General features: G+C 41.3%; 1 protein-coding gene across 1 annotated transcript; it reads left to right on the top strand.

Annotated features, from left to right (window-relative positions):
• Nucleotides 1–890: 890 nt before the first annotated feature.
• ptpn9a (protein tyrosine phosphatase non-receptor type 9a) lies at nt 891–26,334 on the top strand. Its single transcript, XM_062390484.1, has 13 exons — nt 891–1,385; nt 9,996–10,139; nt 14,701–14,790; nt 16,704–16,828; nt 17,802–17,907; nt 19,115–19,225; nt 19,829–20,145; nt 20,720–20,807; nt 21,335–21,404; nt 21,522–21,600; nt 21,709–21,859; nt 22,042–22,249; nt 23,587–26,334. Exons 1-13 carry the CDS (start codon nt 1,353–1,355, stop codon nt 23,775–23,777), a joined length of 1,713 nt encoding a protein of 570 aa, XP_062246468.1. The 5' UTR covers nt 891–1,352; the 3' UTR covers nt 23,778–26,334.
• The last annotated feature ends 1,051 nt before the right edge of the window (nt 26,335–27,385 follow it).

Raw genomic sequence — 27,385 nt, 5'->3', positions numbered from 1 at the left:
GAAACGTTTTTACGAATAATAATTGACCTAAATTGTTTCATAAACTTCTTTTCCCTCATTGAAAGGTATGGACATTAAAATTATACTTATTTAACCCATACACACTGATGTGTAAAAATTGCATAAAAACCCGCAACACATCGTTTTTTACATTCTGGTTTTAATGCAGATTAACAAAAAAGATATATCCTAATCTGTTTCATACATTTCTAGTCTTTGTGTAAAGATAAGCTAATAAGCTTCTGGCTGTTTGCTTCATATTTAAACAATAAGCAAACAATAGAGTTGCGTCAGTCTTCTTGTTGAAGTGTCAGCAGGTCTGCAAGTAAGCGCAAAATCATGAAACAAGCCGTTCCTTTGAATCAAAGCAAAAATCAAAAGTATATATTTTTTATATATATTTGGTAGGTCTACTAACTATGATTTAACCCGTATGTAAAATGGCAAAATTGTCATGGTCAGATTTAGGTTTTTGATACTTCACATAAATGGTTGTGCCTCAGAAGTGTTTGTAGAAATGGTTACAATGTTTTTTTTTGGACCTTCTTATGAAGTTTCTACCATGAGCTGCACCCAACAGGACTAACATGTGTGGTATCAATGTTCTTGGCGAGGCGCCTGCTGTTCCTCAACATTTGAAAGTGCGGCTGAAAATGCAGAGAACCTTCCTGAGCAGATGAACGTGGGAGCAGAGTTTCCTGCCTTCACACGGTCACTGAACAGCACGGAGCTCCAGCGGGAGTCCTCCCACAAGCGCTGACACTCAAAATGGTGATTTTCCAGTTTGGGTTCCCTATTTTTATCAATGAAGGCGGAGGTCAGTGAGCTTTCTGGTCTTTACCACTAGGGGGTAGAGCGACACGCAGAAAGAATAGCCCCCCCCCCCCCGCTCTCATAGTCAACATAAAGGCGACGTCCAAAGCTAAAAAACTTGCTGGCACTGGAGGAGTCGGCAGGCAGCTCTCAGGTCCGTGCACGGTGAGGTGGAGGGGGCCGCAGATCCTGGTGTGGAGCCGGTGACCATCGAGCTGAAGCAGAGTGTGGCTGCTCTTCTTTTTCTCCTCCCTCTCTCTCTCTCTCTCTCTCTCTCTCTCTCTCTAGCTCTCTCTCGCTCTCTCCTTCCCTTCTCCTGTGCTCGGTGAAATCTGACACAACGGAGGCAGCTCTCTCTCTGTGGTTGTGGATGTCTCGGAGACCCTCTGCCAAAGCGAGGACACTGAGCTCGGGCTCCTGCGTTTTTCACATGGCGTCACCCTGGGGCGAGAGGGCCAGCCCCTGAAGCCCGGCTCTCCACGAGGGACTCGCGCCGCTCCGCTACCCGCCGCCGCGCTGATCCAGAGGCAGTCGGAGCCATGGCAGCGACTCTATCAGCAGACGAAGAGCAGGTAGGCCTCGCGAGTCCGCTCATGCGCTCGCTGCTCTCTCGTGTCGGGGTTTTGTGTTGCAGCCAAAAGGCCCTGTACCTGGAGATTGTTGTTGGTTTGCCTTTTTCGTGTGTGGCCCTGTGCGTTTCTGCGTGTGCGCGCCGCAGCTGGGCGGAGAGGTGGCGACGTCCGTGCGTAACGGTGGGTTTGTTGCGAAATGATCCCGGAGAGCTGGAGCGGAAATTTGGTATCGATTTCTGGTGCATTATTGCTGCGGTTGCATCACTGCCAGTTCCTCTCCAGCGGGCCGAGGGGTTGCGAAACAGGCCGATCTCTCTCTCTCTCTCGCTCTCTCGCTCTCTCTCTCTCCCTCCCTCTCCTTCTCGCACTATCTCGCTCTTTCCCTCTCTCTCTCTCTCTCTCTCTCTCTCCCTCAGCAGCCTCCACAGATGTAACCATTCAGAGGAAACTGCCTGGTGCCACATTAGGCTCATTCAGAAAAGAAGCCTACACTGTAGAAACTTGGTTTATAGTGTCAAAGCAATGATGTGGGAATTAAAAACTAGTGAAACTTATCATCATCGTCTATTTATGTGCACAAATTAAATTTCCCCTCAACCTTTGCTTTTAAAGCCCAAAACAAACATTGAATCGTAATAGATAATAAAGGTTTTCTAGAAATGTACTTTCAAAACGTTTTCACAAATCCATTGGTCGCTTAATATGTGACATAAAAAAGCCATTTGAATGATGAATGGAAATTGAATTGACATCTATGTTAGTTGATCACTTTAGTTTTAAGCAAACGTACCAAAGAGTCACTGGGTCATCTTTGGGTATTGTACCATAACAAAATAAAGGAAAGGAAATGATTTTTCCATTAACTTTTTAGCTTCCTCAAGGCCTAATGAAGGCTGGCCTACGTTCTCTGACTGACTGCTTTTTCCTTACTCTCAACAAGAGTAAGGAAGAATCTAATAAAAAAAAAAAAAACACAACCTATTAACAGGGGGAAAAGAACATAGAAACCTCAGAGAGCCACATGAGAGGGATCCGTCTCCAAAGGCCGGACAGAAGTGAGTAGAATTAACATAAAACGTGTGCAGTTAAATTCAACACTACAAAGCATTAACAAACCCAGTCGTGAGTGACGGGTATGATGTCCTGTGTTCATTATTGGAGGCTGTAGTTAGTTGTGCTGTTAAAGTTGCATTTCCAGTGTTTTGTCCACCGCTCGTCTGTGTTCTCAGACGTCTGGACCTCACTGTAGATCGATCAGTGTCGCATCTCTCTGAAACACAAAGGGCAAAGTCGAACCTTTGGGAAGTTATGTATAAATTATGAGGTTTATTGTGTTCTGGAGTACATTCAGTTTTAATAAAATTTAAATAATAATGTGACATATTATCTGGGTTTAAACAATCAAACCATCAGTGGCATAGAAATCATAAAAAATCTAACAGGAGCAGAGCAAACAGTCTATAGTTTGTAGAGTGTTATTTTACTTTAAACATAAAACTGCTACTTGGGGGGGGGGGGGGGGGGGTATTAATCAGGTCGTACAAACTACATTTTGAATCTATGTTTGCTTTTTCAAATCTTCTACTTTGGTGTTGGCCGTGCTCGTGTCTCGTCTCTCTGCGGCCTCCGCACATCATCTGGTCAGCAGAAAGCCTTATCTGGCTACCCCATTTCCTGTGAGAGCCAGGGCCCCTGCTAGGGTACCGGAAGCCCTCATTACATCCACAGCCATGTGGGGGGCAGTTGGGTGAATTGTGTGTGCGTGTGTGTGTGTGCGTGAGCGTATGTGTGTGTGCGGTAGGGTGGCTCTCTCGGGAGCATACATGGGTGTAGTGGAACTTCATTCTAAAGGCAGCTGTTAAAAGCATTTCCACTAAACTTGGGGGAAGGGGGAGTTTATGAGTTTGTGCGTGCGTGCGTGTGTGTTGTCTTCTCCCAGTAAGCAGTGGAGTGAGCGAAAGTGGGGAATAGGGAGAGAGTGACGTTACTGACTTCCTGTTTTGGTATTGACTCGTGCCAAATGGGACTCGCTGAAGTTAAGCGGGGCCGCTTGGCAACAGCAGTGCTACAATATCAGGGGGCAACCATGAATCCTCTTGTATATAATAATAACTATAATCTTTAAAAAATGAACGAGCCCTGTCTGTAGGTGTAAGCATGACGCTACAGTCACCCTCCACTCTTTTCCATAAGCCCTCATCCAGCTGAGACATTAATGACTGCTCCTGGCTGGAATGTTAGTACACCAGACCTCATGTGGATACTGAGACATCAATGACCAATTCTTGTAACAAAGGGCTGTGATGATAGTTGCTAAAACCATGAATAATCTGATGTTGGTATGCCAGTAAACCAGCATGCACAATACCAAGACACTGGAAGTGACACATCCGCATGAAATTTAGCCATTAATAATAAAAAAGAAAAATATATATCTGTATTTCAAAAGTCTACATGTGTAAGAAACCACCTATCATGAACCTATTTATACAGCTTTATAGAAACTCCCTTTAGTAAGTGTGACAATCAAGTTTCTTCACTATTCTTAATATATATATATAATTTCTGTATTGCCCAGCCGTACATTGTACAGATCCTAAAAACATCTGCGTGTGTGTTTCAGAATTGGAAAACACTTTTTACTGCATATCGCAGTGTTACCGTAATGCTGTATAACAGCTCTCTCCAAGGATATAAAATCAATCCATGAAAAAGTAAATTAAGATCAGCTCCCGACAGTGTGGCACCTGAGAAATCTGAAAAGAAATCACAGCCTAAATGAATGCCATGATAAATGACAGGATACGTCTGCTAAAGAGAGAATGCCGTAGAGCTGAGAGAATGTGGAGAAAAGGCAAATTAACAATCTACAGAGATCTTACAAGTTCGCTCCTGACCTACAACAAAGCTGTGAGCTGTGAGAGATGGGTTATACATTTATAAATGAAGAAGAAATAATCCTAGGTCCGATCACCTTTTTAAATCTGTCACAGCTTCAGAATATATATGTCCTGCCTCATACTCCAAATGCAAAGAGTTTGCAGAGTTTGGGGAAAATAAGAGAAGTATCCGTGCCAGTATTGCAAGAACCATAGAAAGTCGAAAATAAATAACTAATATATCTTCTATATAGATCACAGCATTCTTTTACACAGACTTGAAAGTTGGATTGGTATCAAAGGCACAGCTTTAAACTGGTTCAAACCATACCTTCCACCTCAGACGGCTTCTGTGACCATGTTTTGCAAAAGCATGATAACCTTTTGGGCATTCAACAGGGTTCCATTCTTGGTCCTTTATTATGTTGCCTACACAGGTTACCATTGGGAAAAATGATTAGTTGATCATGGTGTGAACTATCATTGTTATGCTGATGATACTCAGTTCTATTTCTCCGTAGCGCCAGATGACACTGATGCTCCAACTCAAGAGTAAGATAGTAGGTCTCTCTGGATGATGGCAAAAAGTTACTACTACTTTCTCGCCTGGATTACTGTAATGCAAAATTATGAATCATAAATTTATAACCTATGTTGTAATTGTTTTTTACTTATTTTCTATATACATTTAGCTAGTTTTAAGTTTTTATCCTAACTCTTTTTTTTTTTTTTTGCTAGTGTGTTCTTAATTAAACTGTGTCAACAACACATGCAGTCTTGTTTAGCAGCACAGAGAATCAACACAGAAATCCCTTTTGTTGCTTGGATCCCCAAAAAAACGATACTGTGGGTAGTAGTGGAAGGAAAAGGTCGAAATAGAACCTGGTGGGATGGAGCCTGGAGGCAGCAAATGTTTGAGTATGTTGAGCAGAACAAAGAAGGTGTGATGGGGGCTGGAGCCAATCCCAGCTGACTTTGGTGGAGAGGCAGGGTGCATTCTGGACAGGTTGCCAACTCTTCGCAGGGCTGAACCAGAGTCAAACAACCATTCACACTCATTCACAGCCTAGGCACTTTATGGTTTCCAATTAAGTGTATTATCTGCAGGCAGGAGGCTGGAGTACCAGGAGTAAACCCCCACAGGAGCAGAACATGCAGACTCAGCGCAGAAGGTGCTAACCACTGTATCACCATTATACCCTCCATTTTCAGTTTTGGGTTTCTGTTGAAGAAAAAATACCATTTGAGTAACTTGGGTTCAAATTTTAAAGACTAAAAAATGATCAATGATCAAAAGTATAATTGCAGTCCTTGTCAATGGTATAACTACCAGTTGCAGTTAATTCCACAAAGCAGCTGTCAGTGAGGATACAAAATAAATGGTTTTTGAACTCTCTCACCACAGAGTAAAGTACTGAGTGTCTCTTTTACACCAAAATGATGGGGTGGGTGTTAGTGGGCTCTCTGATCAGTGGACAAGGGGCTTTATTCAGGAAGTAAATGAGTGAACAGAGGATTGATTTTAAACACAGCCTGCAATCCTTTTGGGCCGGTGTCAATTTTGGGTTTTAGGGCCATTTGACCTTAAACAACTTCAGCTTCCCCAGCTCAGCAGGGTCCTTACGTGAATCTAATCAATAAATTACAGGCTGTCATCGTCAGAAGATCCAATAAACAACCTCAACTATCAATGACTAGTCCTGATAGGATTATGTCCTGGCAGCTGTGTATCTGAGGGCCAGAAATCCCTCTCTTAAAATGCCTCTCACGACGAACAATAAACAGAGGAAATAAATACAGCTGGACCAGTGAAAATTGAAAAGTAAAGACTTTTGATCTGATAAAGACTCATTTTGTTCTTGCAATGACTTGCACTATTTTAGATGATGTCAGGCGCTTTAAACCAGAATTAAGTGTTTTTAAAATGCATAATCGAGAATGTTGATTAAAAAGATCTCCTGTCGTATCAGAAGTGGAACAAGTCAAGTAAATATTTATGCATCCTCCAGGAACTGAATAAGTTCCTCCTCCGCAGCGAGCCTTCCACTGCAGTCCGGTGTGCTATCACAAAAACAAACCGGTCCATCCTCAAATTCCACTTCGGGCGGATATGGCCCCATAGTGCAGCAAAACCAAACAAGACTGGCTTCTCCAGGAACAGAGGGTCACTGCCTGGAGTTTGCAGGCTCCCCTTAAAAGGCTAAGAGAGAGAAAGAGCAGCTGTCAGGCCGTTGAGAGCTTGGAAGCCGGAGTGTACCTGACAGCAGTCTGACAGGAAGTTGTCTTTGGCCAACACAGAAGGATTAACGCTTCACAGAGCAACACCAAAGAGCAGACGGCCGCATTCGATGGAACTGACACAGAGTTTTTGTTACAAAACAGCAAAAGCTAGATATGTTTTGCTGGTAGCAAGTTGCGGTAATGGTGGTAACAAGATCAAGTTTTACTACACTTAAAAAGATAAGAATGAAAACCACCTGACCACTTCCATGCCTGCTTATCATTACTTTTGCTGAAGTAGTTTCAGACTGTATACGTCTTATTGATATCACTAGTTAGTTTTCCAGCCATTTTCTATGTAGAGAAACTTTAAGTGAGACAAATCATCTTCCCACACAGCAGATCTCCACTTCTGTCATTTTCTATTTTTCTTAGGCAGTAATTTGATAAACTTGATTTGGCCAAGGAGGTTATGTTTTTATTTGATCTTTGAGGGCGGAGCCTTATTTTTTTTTTCACTTTCTTTAACATTGTGAGAGAGCATTTTCAACATTTTCATTGATATCTCAGAGAATATTTCATGGACCTTGATGAAAGAAATCATGCTTATTTAGTGGATTGATATCTACGAGTGTGTGCGATTGTGGTACAGATCTAAATACCAATCTGGATCTAGTGAATTTAAATGTGGTTGCATAAGGGGACTGTTGGTTTGCCTTGCTGTCGGTTTGCACGTTTTAACCTTAGCAAAAGTCTCTTCTAAGGTTGAATGGAACTAACACTTCAGAACAGGTACCTCAGAGCGATGGTTTCATCCTCTGGACATAGATCATGTAGTTGTTGTTTGCAAAAAGATTTTAAGTATTCGTTCCCTTTTTGAGGCTTTCACGATGTGCAGTGTTCCTCTTAATTGAACAAAGCTGGCTTAGCTTTTATCATGTGAGCATCCGTCATGTGGCAAGAGTCGGTTGTATAGAGATTCTAACCTATGTCCCCATTTTAAAAGACTCTCTGGTGGAGATGTGAATGGCCTCTTTGATTTGTTTTCTTTTTTCTTTTTCCTTTCCCCTCAGATCATCGACTGACTCCTGGTCATTACGTTGACTCTCAGTTGATTCTATGGCTAGCTTTGATCCTCTCACAGACAACTGATGCCACATTAGCTCCACAATGGGCTCATGTGCTGACAAATTACCAAGCTGTTCTTATAAATACATTTTTCAAAAGTCAAAGGTGAACTGTTTTGCATAAAGTTACTGGGCTGAAAAGGGTTTCACAGTAAACCAATGTAAAACATCGTTATGTCCGTATTTGGGGATAATCTTAGAGATCCGTGCACTGGGAAGAATTTAGTTTAACAGCCCTCCACATTATTCCCTCCTGAGAATCGGATATGAGGCGACCTCGGCCCCTGTCAGGTGCAATCCCCCCTCGTCCCCTGCATGTTAAGGCGTCTGAACACGGCAGAAGCTGCAGCCCCCCCTCTCTGTGAAAGCACTGGCTTTCCTGAGGAGAGACAGTGGCATCCTGTCCTCGGGCTCGGCGCTCGTCAGTGATCGTTTTGTATTCCTTAAGAGCCGCGGACTCCCACAACCTGACTTCCTGTCTCCTTTGCACGCCCCACGGCTGCTGTGCCTGACCAGAGAAGCGGAACCCTGTGTTTAAAGTGTGAGCTTTCATTGCCTCCTCTGTCGCCTTTTGACGATTCACTGGGTGCTGACTCGCTCACTCTGCGGCTGCAGAGGGCCTGTGTGTGCGCGTCTGAGCCAGTTTATAATAAGACCAGAGGAGTGGACAGGAAGCTCCTGAAAGACTGCTGGCTAAATGCATAAGTTATCTGCAAGGTGGCTGGAAGGCCTTCACGGTAAATGCATTTTCAAAAGTGCAATGACTGATGTGAATTTGAAGAATTCGATCAGTCCACTGAAGGAGGTCCGATCCCAGTTTTTGATTTTGCACCGTTAATAGGTGTCATGACTTAAAATTGGATATGTTAAATATTTTTCTATTAAATATATAATATCTTAGCGATCTGTGAGCCGTTCGTTCTATTTGGACAGGATGAGTGCAAAGGCTCATTGGACTGTTGTGTGTAATATGTAGCTGTTTTGGTTATTTTAGTAATGTTGTTAAACTTCTGATTTGGTTCATGTGGTTTTTATGACTGTGTTCAGGATAGTTTTATGTTCACTTGTTATCGAGCCAGCATGCCCTTGGTGTCCGATATATGTGTTCAGCAAGAAGGAAGACGGAGACATAAGATAACTGTTCCTTTTTAAATGTCTTAAAAAGTTAAGACCTGTGTTATATGTTTGTTAAGGTTAGAGACAGGAAAGACTCTGAATGTGTGACATGAGGATTCTGACCCTTTGTCAATACACAAAGTCATATCAGTTTTGTGTTCATAGATTTGTTTTGGTGGCGGTAAAATCAGTTACTGCAGTTTTATTATACAGCAGTTTAATTCAATTTGCCATGAAATCGTGAAATCTATTCATCAAACCTGATTATTTTTTTTATATTTTTTTTTTAATGCAGATGAAGAACTTCTTTATATGTTGATATCAGCACTCGACAGCCACACATCCGACTGTGTCTATATTGACAGAGTGTGTTACCCTGTCATTATCGCATTCTTCATCAACACCAGTTCAGCAGGATTCCATCTTCTTCCTCACTTGTGCTCCTGCACTCACGTTATAAAAATGTGAACATAAACGGCTAAACTGGAATACTTTCTTTTATGGCATGAAAGTTCATTTCGATTCTTTTTTTATGCGTCACTCCAGTTTTACTTGTTTTTGTTGCTCAGCAGTAGATCTAGGATTTTTCTAAATCAGGGGCCAAAGAGGGGCAAATAATGAGTCATGCATCAATCCACACATCTTTCTCCTTGATGGCATGAACCTGCAAACCTGCCTACATTTTATTTTGCACCTCATCGTCCATGTGCAAACAGACTCGCTGTTTGTATCGACCGTACAGCACAATAAAACGCGGGCTTGGACGTCTCACCAGGCCATCGAACTGTGTCACACAATCTGTGAGGCGGCAGGTGACACTTCCCCTGAGGATGTATCGAGTTTAAAGCCCAGTTTCACTTCCTTCATGTTTGACCCTTTGATTAAAAGGGCATTCGTCCACTCTGCTCCCACCACATGGAACTGGCTGCAAAAAGATTTTAAATTAACCAAAATGATTTCTTTGAACGCTTTTAAATCTACGATGAGAGCATTTCAGATCACTTCTTTTACTTGTAGATGTTTTTTATGAATTTTAATTTACTTGTAACTGTTTTTTATCATTTTAATTTCTGTTTATATGTTGTGAGTGTAATATTGTGAGTGTACATATGTTATTTGTTGCTGCCTCTTGGCCAGGACTCCCTCGGAAAAGAGGTTTTTAATCTCAATGGGACTTTCCTGGTTAAATAAAGGTCAAATACAATAAAAATAAAAATTATGGGAGTGTGTGTGTGACAGCCTGTGTGTGTGTGTGTGTTCTGTTTCAGGCTACCAGGCAGTTTCTGGAGGAAATCAACAAGTGGACCAGTCAGCATGGAGTGTCGCCGCTGTCCAGAGAACTGGCCGTCAAGTTCCTCATGGCTCGCAAGTTTGATGTCCTCCGAGCCATCGAGCTCTTCCACAGTTACAGGGTGAGGAGATACGGACACTGCATCACAGAGATTAAAACACTTTTAAATCACTTTTACGTGACAATTTCTGCAAGTTGTAAACAGTGGCTTACAAGAAATAAACCACTTGCCTCCACACATAGGAGATTTTTGTTACAGTTTAATGTTGAATGTCAGCATGATAATAAACTTCGTGATTTTCTTTTTACGTTACCGCGGAGAAATGATTCCTGAATACTAGTTTTATTAAATATCAGTATCAACAACACAATAATAAAAGATGATTTAATTTGGTAAACATATTTGACCATGTTTATACCATTTAGTGAATTAACCACTCAAACAAAACACAGTGTAAAGTCTAAAAAGTCTCTTCATTAAGTGAAGGAAATCAAAGTACATAAGCCCAAGAGTTAGATGCCAACTTTAAAATACTGAACACGTCCCCATAGAGACACTATCTGGTAATACTCTTAAGTTCTGTGCTTCGATACCCTGTCAGCCTGACAGTGTTGCACAGCAGAGACGTTAGTGACACAATGACGTCAGCCCATTGAAAGTGAATAAGAGGCATTTCCGTTAAACCTTCAAACAAGTATGTGTGAAAAGACCTTTAAGTAAAGAATTTGTTTATCTATTTCATTTATTTATATCGTCTAATTTCTTCAATTAGACAAAGTGTAGATGAGTAGGTAGGGCCGTGCATAGTTAATACAATAGATCAGGAGTCCCTTTATAAAATAGTGGAAATCTCCCTGTGCATGAGTCTATTGTGTCCTTTGATGCATTAGAAGTAACACACAGTCTCTCTAATCAGGATCCTTTTTATTTCCTGTTTGTTTGCTGTGCTCTCAGCCGCCTCCCTGGGGAGAACCAAGGCCCAAGTTTTCAAACATGCATTGGAGTAATAGCAATTAGCTACAGAATGACTGATTGATTTCTTTAATGTTGTGCCATGTGCATTATGTGACCAGACTGAAAGAGGCTTAAAAGGAAAGAAAGAAACCAGAGAAGCTGCATCAAAAGCAAAAATATACAAATACACAACCCTGAGTATTTTTTTCAGTATTTAGAAACAAAGATAGAAAGGCATTAACATGAACAAGAACATTATTCTTGTAGGTATATATTCCTCACTCATCACAATAAGGTTAATCCAGGATACAATGTTATTTATTCTCAACCTCCCTTAATTCACCAAATCCATACAACCTGTTGTCCTCAGGGATATTGATTAAATCGACCAATTTCAAGGCCAGAGGACAGATTCCTGTCCTCAGCTGTGCAACTTAACACCTTGACTCAGTCAGAGTCAGTGCTTTACGTATGCTTGATTTAATGAATGGCTTTGGTTTTAACACAGTATCTGTGAGTGGGACATTGAGAGGCTATTCACAACAAGATGAGTCACTTAAGACAGAAGGTGATCAACTGTAGAGAAACGTGTCAGTTCACCTATGTGACTGAATATCAGTGTTTTGACGTTGATGAAACGATCACCGTCAAACGGAAAGTGATGATCAACATGAAACCGTCAGCGGATCAGACTGCAGCTCTTGTTTACTGCCTGACCGGGAAATAGCATCTAGATAATAACAGGATGGAGACCTTCTCCTTCAAGCCACGTCATCGCTTCCTGGGAGCTGGGGAGACTTCTTTTTCTCCCTCTATTCTGCTTCAAATTTCACTCACCAATTTTGAGCGCCCAAATTAGATTTAATCTGCTCCGGTTAATCCGCTGCAACAAGTGGAAAGTTCATAGACGTCTCGCACAGCCTCTAATGACCTGAATACTTTAGAGCCTACTTTTAGTACCAGGTGGGTTCTTACTTCTGCAGTGAATGGTTGGTCCTGCATAAACGCAGCTCATTTCTAAAAGTGACTTTTTCGAAGGATTAGACTCCCTCTGTGTCGCCACAGTTCATGTAACTGGGTTTAGTGCTGCGTCAGCACCACAACAGAGGAAGGGAACGAGTCATTTGTCAGAAGAAACGAAGAAGGAAAATTTCCAGTTAAAAGCTTGTTGGGTCAGTGGGGTTGAGGGTAGATACAGGGTGAAGTAGAACTATGACAGGGGTGGTTGATGGTGTAAAGAGCTCTATCCATAACATATATAAGATAAGATCAACTTGATTGACCCCACACACGGGAAATTAACCTGCAGCAGATATGAAGATAATTTATATAAAGCCTTTATAATTTTCACAACTCAATGAACAATTAAGCATCACAAATATACAGTTCTTGAGTATTTGTATAGGGTATTGGATTATTGCAATTTTGACTTCTGAGACTTAGTCTGATATCTGTTGTACACATTGGATCCACATATTATTATACCTTTCTGTAATTCTGAAGCTGTTTTTCAACCACACGAGAATGGGGATATCACACTAAAACATTCTATTATAGGTGTCTCTCATTTAAAAAAGGAAAATAATTAGAATTCAATCAACAGCATTCAACAACAACAGATTGTTGTTCATTCAGTAATTCACCATTCTATTTGTGCCACTCAGGGAACAACATTCTTTGCAAATGGGCTGATCATCATCATCATTGATCAGCCCATTGTCTTCTCCCAAAGTTTGGTGAAACCAATGGCTGCAAACTACAGGACCGACTGTTCTGGGCTTTTTGGAACCTCTCTGTCCAAGAGAGCAAACTGATTATGTTCTAGTTAACTAACCAGAGGATAATTTCTAACAGACAGGGACAGACTGTACTTATTATTTTTTAAGTTCAGGAAGACCATAAAAGCCGTTTCCCCATTTAGAAAACCTAAATGACTGTCCCAGATTACACAAAGCATGGTCTCACTGATGGGACAACTAAAAGATGTTTGTAAAACACATTTTAAACAACTTGATGCATATTTTGTTGCTTGAATCATCACAAGCATCATTTGATAACAATCAGGAACATTGTCTTATTTGTGTATAATCTTCTCAGAATCCCATGTCATTGACCATGTCATGCAATTCCAAGCGGGAGCTTCTGTTTGACATTCGCCCTGCCCCTTTCTGTGACATCATCCCCATGAAGTCCTGTGATTTCAGTCACATGATGTCCCTGTTAACCTACAGTAAAACTTGTGTGACCCACATTACCCAATGTCCCAGGTTACCCGAATTCACCCTATTATTAAACATCACTGGTTCTTCAAAGTTTTAATATCTAATAACTGGTTTTATAACAGAAAGCTTTTAATGTGAAATCATGTTTCAGTGATCATGTAAGGGTGATTTTCAGACATATCATCACATGCACGGATGTTTATTTCTCCAACACATGCCGTGTTTCGAATTGATTTAGTCATTGATTCAAATTATTGTGTCAGCCTGTAGAACATATACATTATGTTACTAACAGTATGATCAATATGTGAGAGGAGTTGCAGTTCACCTCAGCTCTATGGAGCAACTTTCACATCACTGATTAGGTTCTATGTTCCACACGCTACCGGTTTATGGTGTGAGTTAGATTGTGCTTTTAGCCTTCTGTGTTCATGCTCATGCACAGTCCACACTAGCTCTTTGTTTGTAAAATGAAATGCATTGTCATGGCCTCAATAGGCTCGTTGTGCAAACAGTGGGTTTGACATTTCACAGGACATCCTGGCTTCCCTTTGTCCCGTGATCACACTTTGGTTTTTCATCAAATGTCTTTGTGTCAGTGTCACAGGACCAATCAGTGTCAGGTAAACATCTTATGGTGAGGTATTAGATAGGTCAGTGATATGACATTAGTTATGGCTGCTTTTCAGCATAATGGATCTATTATATCTTCTATATCTGCTCAAATAGAATAGAATAACCAACAGAAAAACCATCACTTGCTTACTATATGTGCCGGATTTCTTCCATCAAGATGAAAAAATATTCACTGAGAGAACATTCAAATGTTGAAAAACACTATCTCGCAATGGAAAAGTTGTGAAAGACTCCTGGATCCGCCGCCTGATCCTGATCAGCAGTAAATTGAATAGGTTCTACCCTGACCTAAACCGTTTCATGGAAATCTGTTCAGTAGTGATTTTTGTGTAATCTTGCTAACAAATCAACCCACAAATGAACAACAGGGTTAAAACATTACCTCGTTGCCGCAGGTAATAAAAGAGCTGCAGTAGATCTAGAATAAATATGTACAGTCAGTTTGCCTCCAGACATCAAGTTTCCTTATAATCAGAGTAAATGAAATGAAGGTGGAAATATGTTGGGTTTTAGGTCTTCTCTTCCACATAAGTGACCGTGATCCCTGCTTCATCATCAGCGGGCATCTTAGTCCCCAAAGGCTGTATTATTAAACATAAGAACACCAAGTAAACAAAACTGTCAACGGAAATGACACCTCCCCAGACCCCAAGGCCTCAGAGTTAGTTCAAGAAAACTCCCACGCAACCTCCCTGGGTGAGGAGAAAGAGGAGGAATGGAAACCACGCAGAGAGGGATCCTCTCGGCAGGAAAGTCAGGCGTGTAATTCTCCCATTGTTCACAGAGAAGAATTCACCTCAAAGCGACGGCCGCTTTTAGTAACACTGGAGCCTCGCCTCACCTCACACGCAGTGATCTTTTCTCTCCAGGAAACGCGTCTGAAAGAAGGAATCGTCCGACTCCAGCCTCAGGAGGAGCCTCTGCGCTCGGAGCTGCTCAGTGGGAAGTTCACTGTGTTGGTGAGTTTGCCTTTTACATCTCCTGCACACTTAGCATCTCCTGAATAGAAATATCCAATAATTTGTCATGTGAACGAACAAGTCTAAGGCAAATGATGTTCTATAAATCAAAAGACCAAAACCGGCAGAGAATTAGTTCCCTTTACAGCTTCAGTGTTAAGGTTCATCAGTGAGACTCATGGTTGCACTGGGTGACCAGTTCCTTATGATAAACGGAACCATACGTGTGATAATCAGCAGCTGAAAATAGTCCACTGAAAAAAAATGCATAATTTATTCTTACTACCCACATCACACCATCTATTTCAGCTCCTCCCATCATGCATGCTTGATCCAGTTGCATACATAAACAAATACTTGAGTCCACTATGTATTTAAATCACATGCAGTATTTATTTATTATTTATCATATTCATCATGTCACTTTAAAACACTGCAATATCATATTATTTATTATTTATCATAAACTACTTACAGTAGATCTTTGCATCATTGTTACCACAACTTGCATTTTATTGAAGAACTTCATTATATACTTTCTTAACTTATTTATATTGTATTATATAGTTTCAGAAGTTTTTGTATTTGTATATTGTTATTGAATAATTATTGAATTCTTCAAATTGAATTATTAATATAAGAGCCACAGACAGGCCGGTGAAGAAAATGTGAAACGGTCGTTGTTGGTTTTGGTCTTTTTAATTGAAGAAGCTAGAATAGCCTCATGCTTTCTTCTAGTGCCTGTGCACACAATCTGATGTTCAGTTCATGTTTATCATGTATTTGTGTATTTTTTGTTCTCATGTTACTGCCACCAGCACACTCGGCTGTCTTTCCTGAAATATCTGAACATGCTTCAGTCGTGTGTTGGAGCACGGTTCCTCTTCACAGTCGTTACCTTTTGATATATTTAGCTTCTGTTGGACTAGTCCAGGAAGAAGTCTGGCATCAGGATCAGTCAAGTACTTACTCTTAAAAGGATTCCCAAATTGCTAATTTATTGAGCTCACTTTTTCGTAATCAAGACGGTTCAAGAAAGTGTATATATGGAGGAAGCTCCGAATCAAGGAAGTCCCTTTGATCACCAAATCAGGGGATGTTCCTGTGCCAGATAAATTTAGCCTTTTGTCAGCCAAATCACAACAACAACAACCCCCCCCCACTCTTCTGCGTTTCCCGTCTTCCTTCCCAGTCGACATGCCACAGTGGCAGTGATGCTGCACATCCTCTTGTCTGACGTCTGCGTTCCCCAGCCTCAGCAGCGGCCCTCATATCCTGTCTGAGGTATTTATAACCTCCAGTGCAAGAGAGGCCCCATTTGCTCACATAAGGGCCGTTCCACAGCATCTTTAATCAGCGGCATGGTTCAAGAAAACGAGGCCCTGGGGATTTCTGGTGACACCAGCAGCCTTCCAACTGATCAGGTCTGACGCAGGGAGAAAGGAGGCGTGGGGCATCAGGCCTGACCACATCTGTTCCTCCTGCTGAATTGTTGACAGCCCCCTCTGGATGTCTGCTGGTAACCAGCATGTGAACTAAAGTGCCCCCCTGTGGTCCTTGATCATCCTGCAGAGCTTGTATTAAACCAGCCGCAGTAATCTCCTTCAACGACCACATGACTTCTACGAAAACCTTGTGGCAAAATTACTACAGACGTCACATTCTTAGAAGAATAAGCAAACTGAAAATTGTCCAAATACGAAGTCATGAACAGTTTATTGTTTCTAAAGCGCACGTGTAACCTAGAGGTCAGGCCGGGTAGTGGCTAATTAAACCTGAACTAAAATCACATTTCACAGTCCGGTGGAAGAAAATGTGAGATTCGACAGTGACACGGTGACGATTCCCACGAGGTCAACAGTCCATGTAACCTTGTTAGTATTGTTTGGGTTTTGTTTTTTTGTCTGTTTCAGAGTGTACGTGACCCGTCAGGGGCCTCCATCGCCTTGTACACGGCTAAACTTCACCACCCCAACAAGACGGGCAACCACGTGGTGCTGCAGGCGCTCTTCTACCTCCTGGATCGGGCTGTGGAAAGGTGAGGGCTGTGGTTCCAGGTCTGAATATAATCCAACTTTAATTTATACTTGTACATAACGTAACTCGTATGACTCATTCTAGTGTTCGTTCTGTTTAGTTTTTCATCCTCATTATAAATATTGTTCGGTTGTAAATATCACAGGATATCCTCTCTATATATTACTCATTACTGAACTTTTCCTTCTGTACATTGTTCGTCTGCACATACCCTTCATCCTGCAGTCTGAGGTATATGACATTTAAAATGTTCAATGTACATTCGATAAAATAAATGAGAATAAGTTTAAAATAAAATACGAAAGAAGTGCAACTAATCCCACAATATACAAATTATGTACGAGTCATGTGAAGTGCATTTTGCATCAGTTGACGAACCGCCTGAGGATAGAAGGTCTTTGAGGGGCCTGGTCTGAGCACTAGGGCTCTAAGTGTTTTCCCTGAGGGGAGGAACGTGAACAGACCATGTGCTGGGTGGCTGGTGTCCTCCATAAGACTCAATGTCTTCCATCCGCAGCCGGAGATGCACAGTAGATGTCCTGAATCTGTGGCGGTGATGGGGTTTTTGAAGCTGTTTTTTTATTGTCCTTCTTCTTTTTATCAACAACTGTCTCCCTTTCTTCTCTCATTTAAACAAATTAAACATTTAACTAGAACCCTCACCAAATGCATTACTGTGGCTGAGGCTCAGGATGTAGAGTGGGTCATCGTCTAACCAGATGGTCAGTGTTGCATATAATAGAGATTGTAAATAGGTGAACGCGGCTTGTACTGTAAAAGCGTTTTGAGTGGTCGATATAATATAACCCATGTAGTTTATTTGCACGCGGATAATTTTTACTTGGGAGAATCATATAAATGTAAATTTATTATTAAAGGACAGCTTTTGACTGAAGTTTTGAATATGCTGTGAGGACCGAGTGCTGCATGTGACCACTGACCTGAGTATTAAGCACGAGTGTCTTCTCCCACAGCTTCGAGACCCAGAGGAATGGCTTGGTGTTCATCTACGACATGGCAGGTTCCAACTACACAAACTTTGAGCTGGACCTGAGCAAGAAGATCCTCAACCTGCTGAAGGTTAGAATTACCAAGAGATGTTTCCTTATACATTTGACTTCAGTAAAAGTTAAAATATAAAGACAAAGGTGTATTTAGGTAAAAGTACCACATTAACTTGTTAGTTATAGAAAGTAAGCTCTTATAGCATTAAAATTAACTTGTTGCATCAGGTAATGGGCAGCTAGTTACTTTTAATACTTTAAATATATCTAAAAGCAAGTGCGTACTTTCTATCACTCATCTGCTACATCATAAACTGTGCCTATTTATATTCTGTATAATATAGACTGCTGTATTTAATATTGATAAAGAGTACCGCTGAGGCAGGGTTTAATGTTACCTGCTGGCTCTGATTGGATCAGTGAACCAGTACGCTCCCTGTACTTACTGATTATTTAAAAAATCTAAAAGACAACATGAACTTGTAACACAGTGTAGAAAGTACACACATTTGCTGACATATGAAATGGAGTAAAAGTACTGCCTTTTTTATTATTAAGTTAAGTACAGATACATGAAAAAATTTACCTAAGTACAGAAACAAAGTATTTTAACTTACACACAGCATGTATCTTAAAAGAAGGTGAATTTTTGTTGGAAAAGATTGACGGGACGAGTAAACGTATGTCTGCTAAGGTATTTCCTTGATCCTGGGAAGGAGCGTGTTTTGTTTTTTAGGGAATTTGATGTTTGTACAAAGGGCAGAATAAATAAAAACTCCTTGAACAAGACGGCAGGGAGCTGGCTGTGTAAGACTCTGAGCGGTGCTTATTTGAGCAATTACCTGCATGGCTGCTAAAACGATTTTTACTTTAAGGATGTAGTAGTTTGTCATCTGAACTGGAACACAGACCCTCGTGACCGCATCAACAGTAGTGGCTTGTTTGCTGTGCCCACATATTGATCTAAACAGTGACTGGAGTGGTTGATACGTCATCAGGAGAATGTATTTTATGTGCAGGCGAAGCACCGCAACATAAAGTGGAGATATAATATGACATCATGTATAATTGGATTATCTGCAGGATGAGTCATTCTCAAGAAATAATTAACCACAAAGAGAGGGGGGGTGGGTCACTGAGTTCATGTCATACACTGTTTTGATGTGGTATTACTTTTCTGCTTTTTTTCAAATTCAAGAAACCGGCATTTTAAAGTCCAAATTAAGCTGATTTTTTAAAAGAGTAAAATGATATCCTGTTGTATGTCTGTCTCTCTCCACCAGGGGGCATTCCCTGCCAGGCTGAAGAAGGTGCTGATCGTTGGGGCCCCTGTTTGGTTTCGAGTGCCCTACAATCTGCTCAGCCTGCTGCTCAAGGACAAACTCAGAGAGAGGGTAAACAAAGGGGGTGCATGCTTCATTTTCTCAGTTTGATTTCTCTGATCAGCTTTTGGATTTCCTGGATTGACAAACCTCCAGGGAGCAGGCAGGTCAGAGTCAATGATTGTTGCACGTGATCATTGATTGAATCCCTGGAATCAATCAGCTCCTCATCATCTGGAAAATGTAATTTGTACAGATTTGTGTGTCACATGATGGTCCATTGAAAATGCAGTGTCAGGGTCATTTATGAAATCATGACAGGAAATACACAGCTCATACTTTATGACATGACAATGTCTGCCAAGGACAAATAGTCTTCTAGCTACACCAAATTTTTCCCACTCGTATATCAGTTCACTAATTGTGCCAGATTTGCTTTGCATCGAGGTTAAAGACTTACTTTGGGGAAAATCTGAGGAATGTTAAGAGAACAACCTAGAAGAGAAGGAAAGAAGGTGATAAGAACAATTTGGGGATCTGAAACTGAAATTTAATCTGTTGTTTCTTGGAACATGCCTGAAATCTGTTCGGTAGTTTGCTTCTTGTCGAAGGTAAAAATCATCTTCTCATCATGAAGCTGAAGCCTTGAATCTCACGCTGCCCTTTCAACTCCAGGTTCAGATGGTGAAAACGGCCGAGCTGCGGCAACACCTTCCCAGAGACTGTCTCCCCCAGCACCTCGGTGGCCTGCTGCCCCTGGACGCGCACAGCTGGAACCAGCAGCTACTGGTGGGCCAGAACGGCCGAGTGGACCCAGTGGACGAGCTGGTGGCCATCCCCTTGGAGGACGACTCCATTCACGCCCCCGGACCTGAGGCCATGCGCCCGCAGGAGCTGCTGGTGCACCTCGGCAGGCTTCAGCGCTCGGGCATCCACCTAGAGTATGAGGAGCTCCGCAAGGAACCGCCGTCGGGAACCTTCCACTGTGCACAGTGAGCTACACACACATGCATATTCCTATGCATATTCATTAAAGAGATGAGATTATTATTCAGAAAATTAAGGTTTGCCCATAATGCTAACTTGTTGCTTTTTATGTGAAGAAAATAATTATATACATTATTCCTCAGTAAATAGAAATACTTATCCTGATTTAGGATCCATGTGTTCATCACATGTAGTAAATGGTAGATGGTGGGTAAAAATCCTTTTTTATTATCACAGGTATTATTAGAAGGGCAGTAAGTGGAGCTCATACCACGGCCAAGGCCCAACTGTCCCCTGATGAAACCAGATTTAATTTCACAAGATCCGATTTTTATAAACACACGAATATATATATATATATATACACACACACATATAATTTCTATATGGTTTACATGCAGTTTTTCTCATGCTAGTTTTTGTATTTCATTTTGTCTCATGTACTTTAGCTGTCAGTGTCACAAGCTACAATATATTACCTAATCAGCAACTTACTGTAATTTCTATAGGTCTAGAACTTGAATTGTAATTGTTTGCTAACTATGAACTTTTTTACATTTTTATGTTAACCGTCTACAGAGCAGCCTACAATCAGGAGCGCAACCGCTATGGAGACGTGCTGTGCCTTGATCAAACAAGAGTGCGTTTGAAAGCCAGAAGGAACGAGGTTGGTGCTTCTCTTCAAGTCTGCATTGTGATGCACCGGTAGTTTCCGGTGTTACATGACGTTCAGGCACACATCGATTCCATACAGTAACTTGCCAACCGGTCACGCCATAAAACTGGAAGCACCCACGTCCGTACTGCCACTGTACCCGTTGGGAAGATTTCCACACCGTGCCATTTTATAAATTGAATTCATTACAAAGATTAAGACTAGCTACATTCATGTTCGCTCAGCTGCCAAGACGTTTCACACCTTGACTCCAGGCTGCTACACTGGACTAATACCAGTTAGCTTGTGAAGCAGACAGTCTGAGGTAAAAGATGCAAACAAAATACTTTGATTCTGTTACATTTACTCCTCAGAAATGGTTAAGCACTCCTGCAGCCCCATCTATGACAACTGAGCTGTGCAAGCTCAATTTAGATCTCAGTACAATTCTCTTCTTCTGGGTTTACACAATATGCTTCAGTTTATTATTTTGCAAGCGTTCCTTCCATCTCTTGGATAACACTTTATTGTTCTTACAGAGATCAGACTACATCAATGCAAGTTTCATGGATGGCTACAAACAGACGAATGCCTACATTGGTACTCAAGGTACATCACACGTCTCACATTTTTACTTCTCGATAATAATACGGGTTTACTTCATTAGGCTGCTATTCCTAAGCTGTGCTTTTAAAGTCATTTTAATTATCTCCTGTTGCTGTGTAGGACCACTGGAAAAGACCTACGGAGATTTCTGGAGGATGGTCTGGGAACAAAACGTGCTCGTTATTGTCATGACAACCAGGTAATTGAGCTCATCCAGGCTTCGTTGTCGAGTCGTTGAAGATGAACGTGTATTAGCTGAGAGCTGTGAACTCATTTTCATCCCAAACGTGCTGCCTCTGCCCTGCAGGACAGACGAGGGCAGTCGGAAGAAGTGTGGACAGTACTGGCCACTGGAGGAAGGGGGACAAGAGGTGTACGGCCACATGGCAGTGGTGAACCAGAGGGTGGACCACCACACCCACTACAACCACACAACCCTCGAACTGCACAACACTGAGGTGAAAGCTGATGAACAAACACAGACTGGATTCAGCAACTAACAACAGTGAAAACAAATAACTATAATCTATAGAAATTATAACCAGTAATGTACTATAGAGTGAGTTCCCCCCTGCCCTCAATCCTCAACCATCCTAACTTGGCATTTAACTCTCAGTTCTGTTTTTTTATATCCACTCAGACATGTGAACAGAGACAAGTGAGTCATTTCCAGTACCTCAGCTGGCCTGATTACGGCGTCCCAACCTCCGCTGTGACACTCATCGACTTCCTGGGAGCGGTGAAGAGACAACAGAGGAAAACAGTGAAGTCTTTGGGGCTTCAGTGGACAGGCCACCTGCTTGGACCCCCAATGGTGGTGCACTGCAGTGCAGGGATAGGAAGAACAGGTGAGACCCTGAGAATGATTGATACCTAGTTACTTCCATTTACCATGTGGCCCTGTTCAGACCTCTTATTAAGGAGCCGATTACAAGTGGTTAGCATTAAGCTTATCTTTTCACTTCATTAAAACACTTGTGATCAGATCTCCCTCCCCCACTCTATATTCGAATGAAATAAAAAACATGTATGAAATTGGTTATAGCCAGTCTGATTTTCAATGTGTCTGTGTGAAAAGAGGGGCGGAGCCAGCAGTGGCTAAGCAAATAAATGCACTGTGCACATCTTCCCAGTGAAAGATTTAACTGATTGGCAAACCTCCTATAACCACCTCATAATCACTGATGCTTTTCTTATATTAGTCAAATCAACATCATTTGATCTTCACAAACAAAGTTTGTGATTATTTACGTATAGAGCGGGGAAGTGAGATCGATCCCAAGTGGTCACACATTCAGGAAGCATTGTTTTTTTTTTCTTCAAAAGCATATGCACTCATATGCCACTTTTTTCGGATAGGCCTATCTCAAACTAATGTAGTCCACAGCTAAACTCTTGCCATCATAAAGGGCATGTCATACTTATGGCTCTGTTACTTTAGGCTAAAACCGAAACAACCGGTATAGTTTAATACAGTTCAACGACATCCGTTCAAATGATTAGAAAATTCAGATTTGTTTATTTAGTTTTTTTCGTTGTTATCCAGAAACTATTTGACAAAACAAAACAATACACTTATACCTATACACAAACGAAAAAGGAGATGAACAAGGATCTTATGTTTACCTGCCTCTTTCAAAGAAACAACGTATCGTGAATACACATGGACATCCCTGTTTTCATTTCCTTTGTTTTCACAAATCACATAACAATCAATCATACATTATTCAATAGCCAACATCATAACATGCAAATCACTCAATGGGTTCATACCAGCTGTGTCTCAGGGGCTGAATCCTTCAGAGGATTTGGTTTACCCGGCCCATGACATTTGAAGGAAATGGGACAAGCCTAGTCCTGCTACTGTGACGCAATCTGTCTTCAAATGCAGCCTCCAAAGGATGCAGCCCCTTAATTGAGATACTGTTTCTAAATCTAAATCTAAATTTGACTCATTTCCAGAGAATTCCACAGTTTCTTAAACGAAGTTCAATAAACACTCAAGAGTTTCGATTAAAGCCGAACATATCCTTCCTGTGATGTACTGACTGCATTAGGTTCAGTGTTGTGTACCTATCAATTAAGTGCGATAACAGGATGAGCGATTAAAGCTTTAGTCTCAATTACTGTTTCTTTTGTCATTAATCCTTCTCATAACTCTAATTGTTGTAACTCTTGTCGATAGGTACCTTCTGTGCCCTGGACATCTGTCTGTCCCAGCTACAGGACGTCGGATCGCTAAACGTGTGCCAGACTGTGCGGCGCATGCGAACACAGAGAGCCTTCAGCATTCAAACCCCGGACCAGTACTACTTCTGCTACAATGCCATTTTGGAGCACGCCCAAAGACAGGGCCTGCTCCCGGCCAATCAGTGAGCTTCAGTCGTGACTTCCCGATCCAATCCACGAGCCCTGAGATTTCCCGTGGTCGATCTGTTCACCCCCACCCCCCACCCCCGAGCCGTGTTGTGTGACCAATTAGTGAGTGTGGGAGAGAAGCTGTCATTTGACATTTGGCCATTTTTCATTGGCAGACCAAGACAAGACAGTAGAAATCATTGAGCGCTGACATTATGATGTTTCAATGTGATAACATTCTGGCTGCCAACAATGTGACATTTCGTTTTTTTTTGCTGAATCATATCTCAGAGTGAACCTGCTGCTCTGGTGTCGTGCGTTTTGTGTGTCTGTGGTCAGGGACGTGTGGAGGTAACGCAAATAAGCCTTTTGAATAATATTTGCCACTTAAAGTAATGGTTTAAGGACCTCATTAAAGAATAGTACACCCCAAAATGAAAAATTGAATCATTATCCCAGATCAGGTAAAACTCCACTAATAGTTTTTTTCTGCAAAATATAACCTTTGACTTAAAATTTCGGTCAAATTATCTTGAAAGCCTGCAGTGAACGTGGACATGGTACTTTTCTCCAAACAACTACTGTAGAAAAGTATTTGTAGCCAAATTCCCCATGGGCACATGTACTTCTATTACACAACAATCGTATCAGACTGGAACTCCAGAGAATGTCTGCAAAATTGTGTCTGGACATTCTCCACAGGTTTCCTTTCACACATGAACAATGCAGCAGTAGATTCTCCACTAGGACACATTGACAACAAAGCATAAATCCGTGGAGGATGAATTCTGAGGAGGATCTCCTGCTTTGTTCTCACATTGGTTCATTAGGGCGTTCCCTGCAGTTTTTACCAGGCGGCTGGGCGGAGAAAGTCCAGAGAATTTCCGTAGCTTCTCGCTCGGACATTTGCTTTCTCAAATACAGCCCCTGCAGAGAATGTCAGGAGATTATCCAGAGATCAGTGCAATTCTGAGGCTGCGGTAAACGGAGCCTTTCAAACAGCTCCAGTGGGTCAGATTCTGCTTTTAATGACATTTTTTTATTTATTTAATTTTAAAGCGAGATACAAGTTACCGACACAATTCCAAATTTCGGGGTTTGAAATGGCCCTTTAACTAAGCACAGCTTTTTTCGTTCCAAACGGGGAGTTTCATCACCAGTTGTTTCTCTCAAACAACAATAATGGGGTTGATTTTGCACCTCATGTGTCCAGTATATCCAGCTGTTCACTGCAGTAGAATTTTCAGCATACGGTTACGTAGATGGTACGAGCTGGTTCTGCGTCGTCTCAGGAGTGTTCAGCTGAACACAAGGAGTAGAAACTGTCCAACAATATAGGATTTAATGAAAAGGTCTTTTGCCAAGAAGTTGTCGAGCCTCTTTAGGTCTGCATGAAGCATCCTCTCTTTCAGTAAACATCCCTAAATGGCAGTAAGGAGGAGTAAAGCACATCCGAAATCGATTAGGCTGTAAACTCCTGGGTCATCCCGGCTCTGATCGCTCAGTAAACTGCTGTCCATGTGATTTCCTCTTTAGTTTTTCTGATGTATCATCTGAAACCCTCTGTCTCACCCTAACATTGATATTTCCTGACTCGCAGCACAGACAGTGACCGGCGTCTGGGATTTACCTTCTATCACTAGCAGTGCCATCATGCTGTAGTGATTGCTGTGGGAATGTATTGCTTACCCACACGTGCACACGCATACACGCTTGGGTAGAGATGCTGCAGCGACGAAGCTATTGAATCTGTGCAAGTCATCGGTTTAAGACCTCATGAGTAGTGCAATACTTTGTCTTTCTTGTAACACAAATCATGTCTTAGCACTTTTAAATGACTCTTCCCTGCGTGCTCTGAGATTATCACAACTATAGAATGGGATGACAAAGCAAAGTGACTCTGTAGATCTACACGTGATACTGGGACATCTTAACTGTTACATTTAGTAATGCTTCAATATAAAACGTGTAGTGAACTCGCTCTAATCGTCTGCATAGAGCTTTACTGAGACAGGAGGACTTAACAGGGAAATCACACATTAATGATAGCATAGCTGAGTAAACGTGCACAAACCTGTGGCTGCAACCTATAAAGTCCTTGTTAGGCACTGAGTCAGAAGTGTTGCCTGAAGTGTATTCTAATTGTCGTCGTCCTTCCGACTGTGGCTGTAATCAGTGCTTTCATCTGGTCCCAGTGTCTTGCCATTATTATAGAGTACATGCAAGTACTGAGCGTGTGTGCGTCATAAGTTGCATTATGTTGTTGCCGGGTGAAAAAAAACAAATGTGTTCTTTGCTACAGTATTCATATTGAATTGCTTGTAGTGAAGCCTTTTTTAAGTCTGCCATCCTTATGCACTCTGATTTTAGAATTATTTTTCTTTTCAGCAAAAATGTGCCCCATTTTATTTTTCTATTGTATTCAACAACTGTTTTCATACAATTACCCAGGACTATACAGTTATCTACATTAATTTTATATTTGTTCTGTTATAACCTATTACTTTGTCATTTGTATTGACTATTGAATCAAGCTATACTGTATTAAATACAAACTGTCAATGTGGACGTTTAAGGTGTATTTTTGTTTGCTTTTTTTGGTATACATAAAGCGGATTCAGTAGAACTTCCCTGCAGTCTTAATGCTTGTATAATGTTTTCTCATTTTAGATTTAGAGGTTGCTGTTAATTGCTAAGAGTTTACAGTTTAATATACTATTACACATTTATTAAGGTAGAGAGTTTGACATTTCACAAAGCAAGCATAAAAAAAACTAGATTAGATGAGAACTGGAATTGAAAAAAAAGTTTCAAATGTAATTCAAAAACAAAAGTAGCTAAACATTGAATTTGGTTTAATTAGATTAGGTACTTCAAAAGTTGGGTAAAATAGAAGGTATATGAATTTGTGTCAAACCTGCTGAGAGAATGAATCAATTACTCCAATAATGCAAATGATCACATGCCACCAATCTGTATAATTTATTCATAACAAAGATTTAAACAAATACTGCCTTGCAGAATATCAGATGTCTTGAACATATTCATCAGTGCCCTTAAAGAACTTGTGTTCAGGAACAATCTATTTAAAGCAATATATGCTCTTCACAAAGCTGAGTTATTATCACCAGGCAGTTCAGTTTACAACCTGAGCTCCAGAGCATTACTTTTATCTTGACATACAGAGCCAGTGGTTCCCAACCTGCTGCATTCACTCGACAAATACTAGGTTTACCACCACAACAGAGTGAGCAGTGTAAACAACAGCACTGAAAAGTGTATACTAACAGTGTAACTGTATCCTCGAAGCTGGATTCAGCAACATGTGGCCATTTCTGTGTCAACAATGTATATTTTATGTGTCGGAGATCTTTGGGGTAACTTTGTGCTCTCTTTGTCGCAGCAGTAAAATGTACTGAGGGCTGGATTCAGTTTAACTGATACTTCCATTTGATTGACCAACAACTGAGTAAATGTCTTTAGCCTGTAGCTGCCACTTTTGGAATGGAATTGGAAGGAGTGCATAAATAACGCACAGTTCCTTCAGTAAGAGTACTTGATTACTTTGCAGGGCAGCTGCAGATCACTGTCCTGCTGTGTGTGTTTGTGTGTAAATCAGGTACGGG

This window comes from Platichthys flesus, chromosome 6 (assembly GCF_949316205.1).
Source record: "Platichthys flesus chromosome 6, fPlaFle2.1, whole genome shotgun sequence".
Classification (NCBI taxonomy): Eukaryota; Metazoa; Chordata; class Actinopteri; order Pleuronectiformes; family Pleuronectidae; genus Platichthys; species Platichthys flesus.
This window is presented reverse-complemented; position numbering and strand designations above follow the sequence as displayed.

Coding starts and splice junctions, on each gene's coding strand:
- ptpn9a (XM_062390484.1), top strand. CDS start 1,353: ATGGCAGCGACTCTATCAGCAGACGAAGAGCAG. Junction 20,146..20,719: donor GGAACCTTCCACTGTGCACA/GTGAGCTACACA, acceptor AACCGTCTACAG/AGCAGCCTACAATCAGGAGC. Junction 22,250..23,586: donor TGCAGGGATAGGAAGAACAG/GTGAGACCCTGA, acceptor TCTTGTCGATAG/GTACCTTCTGTGCCCTGGAC.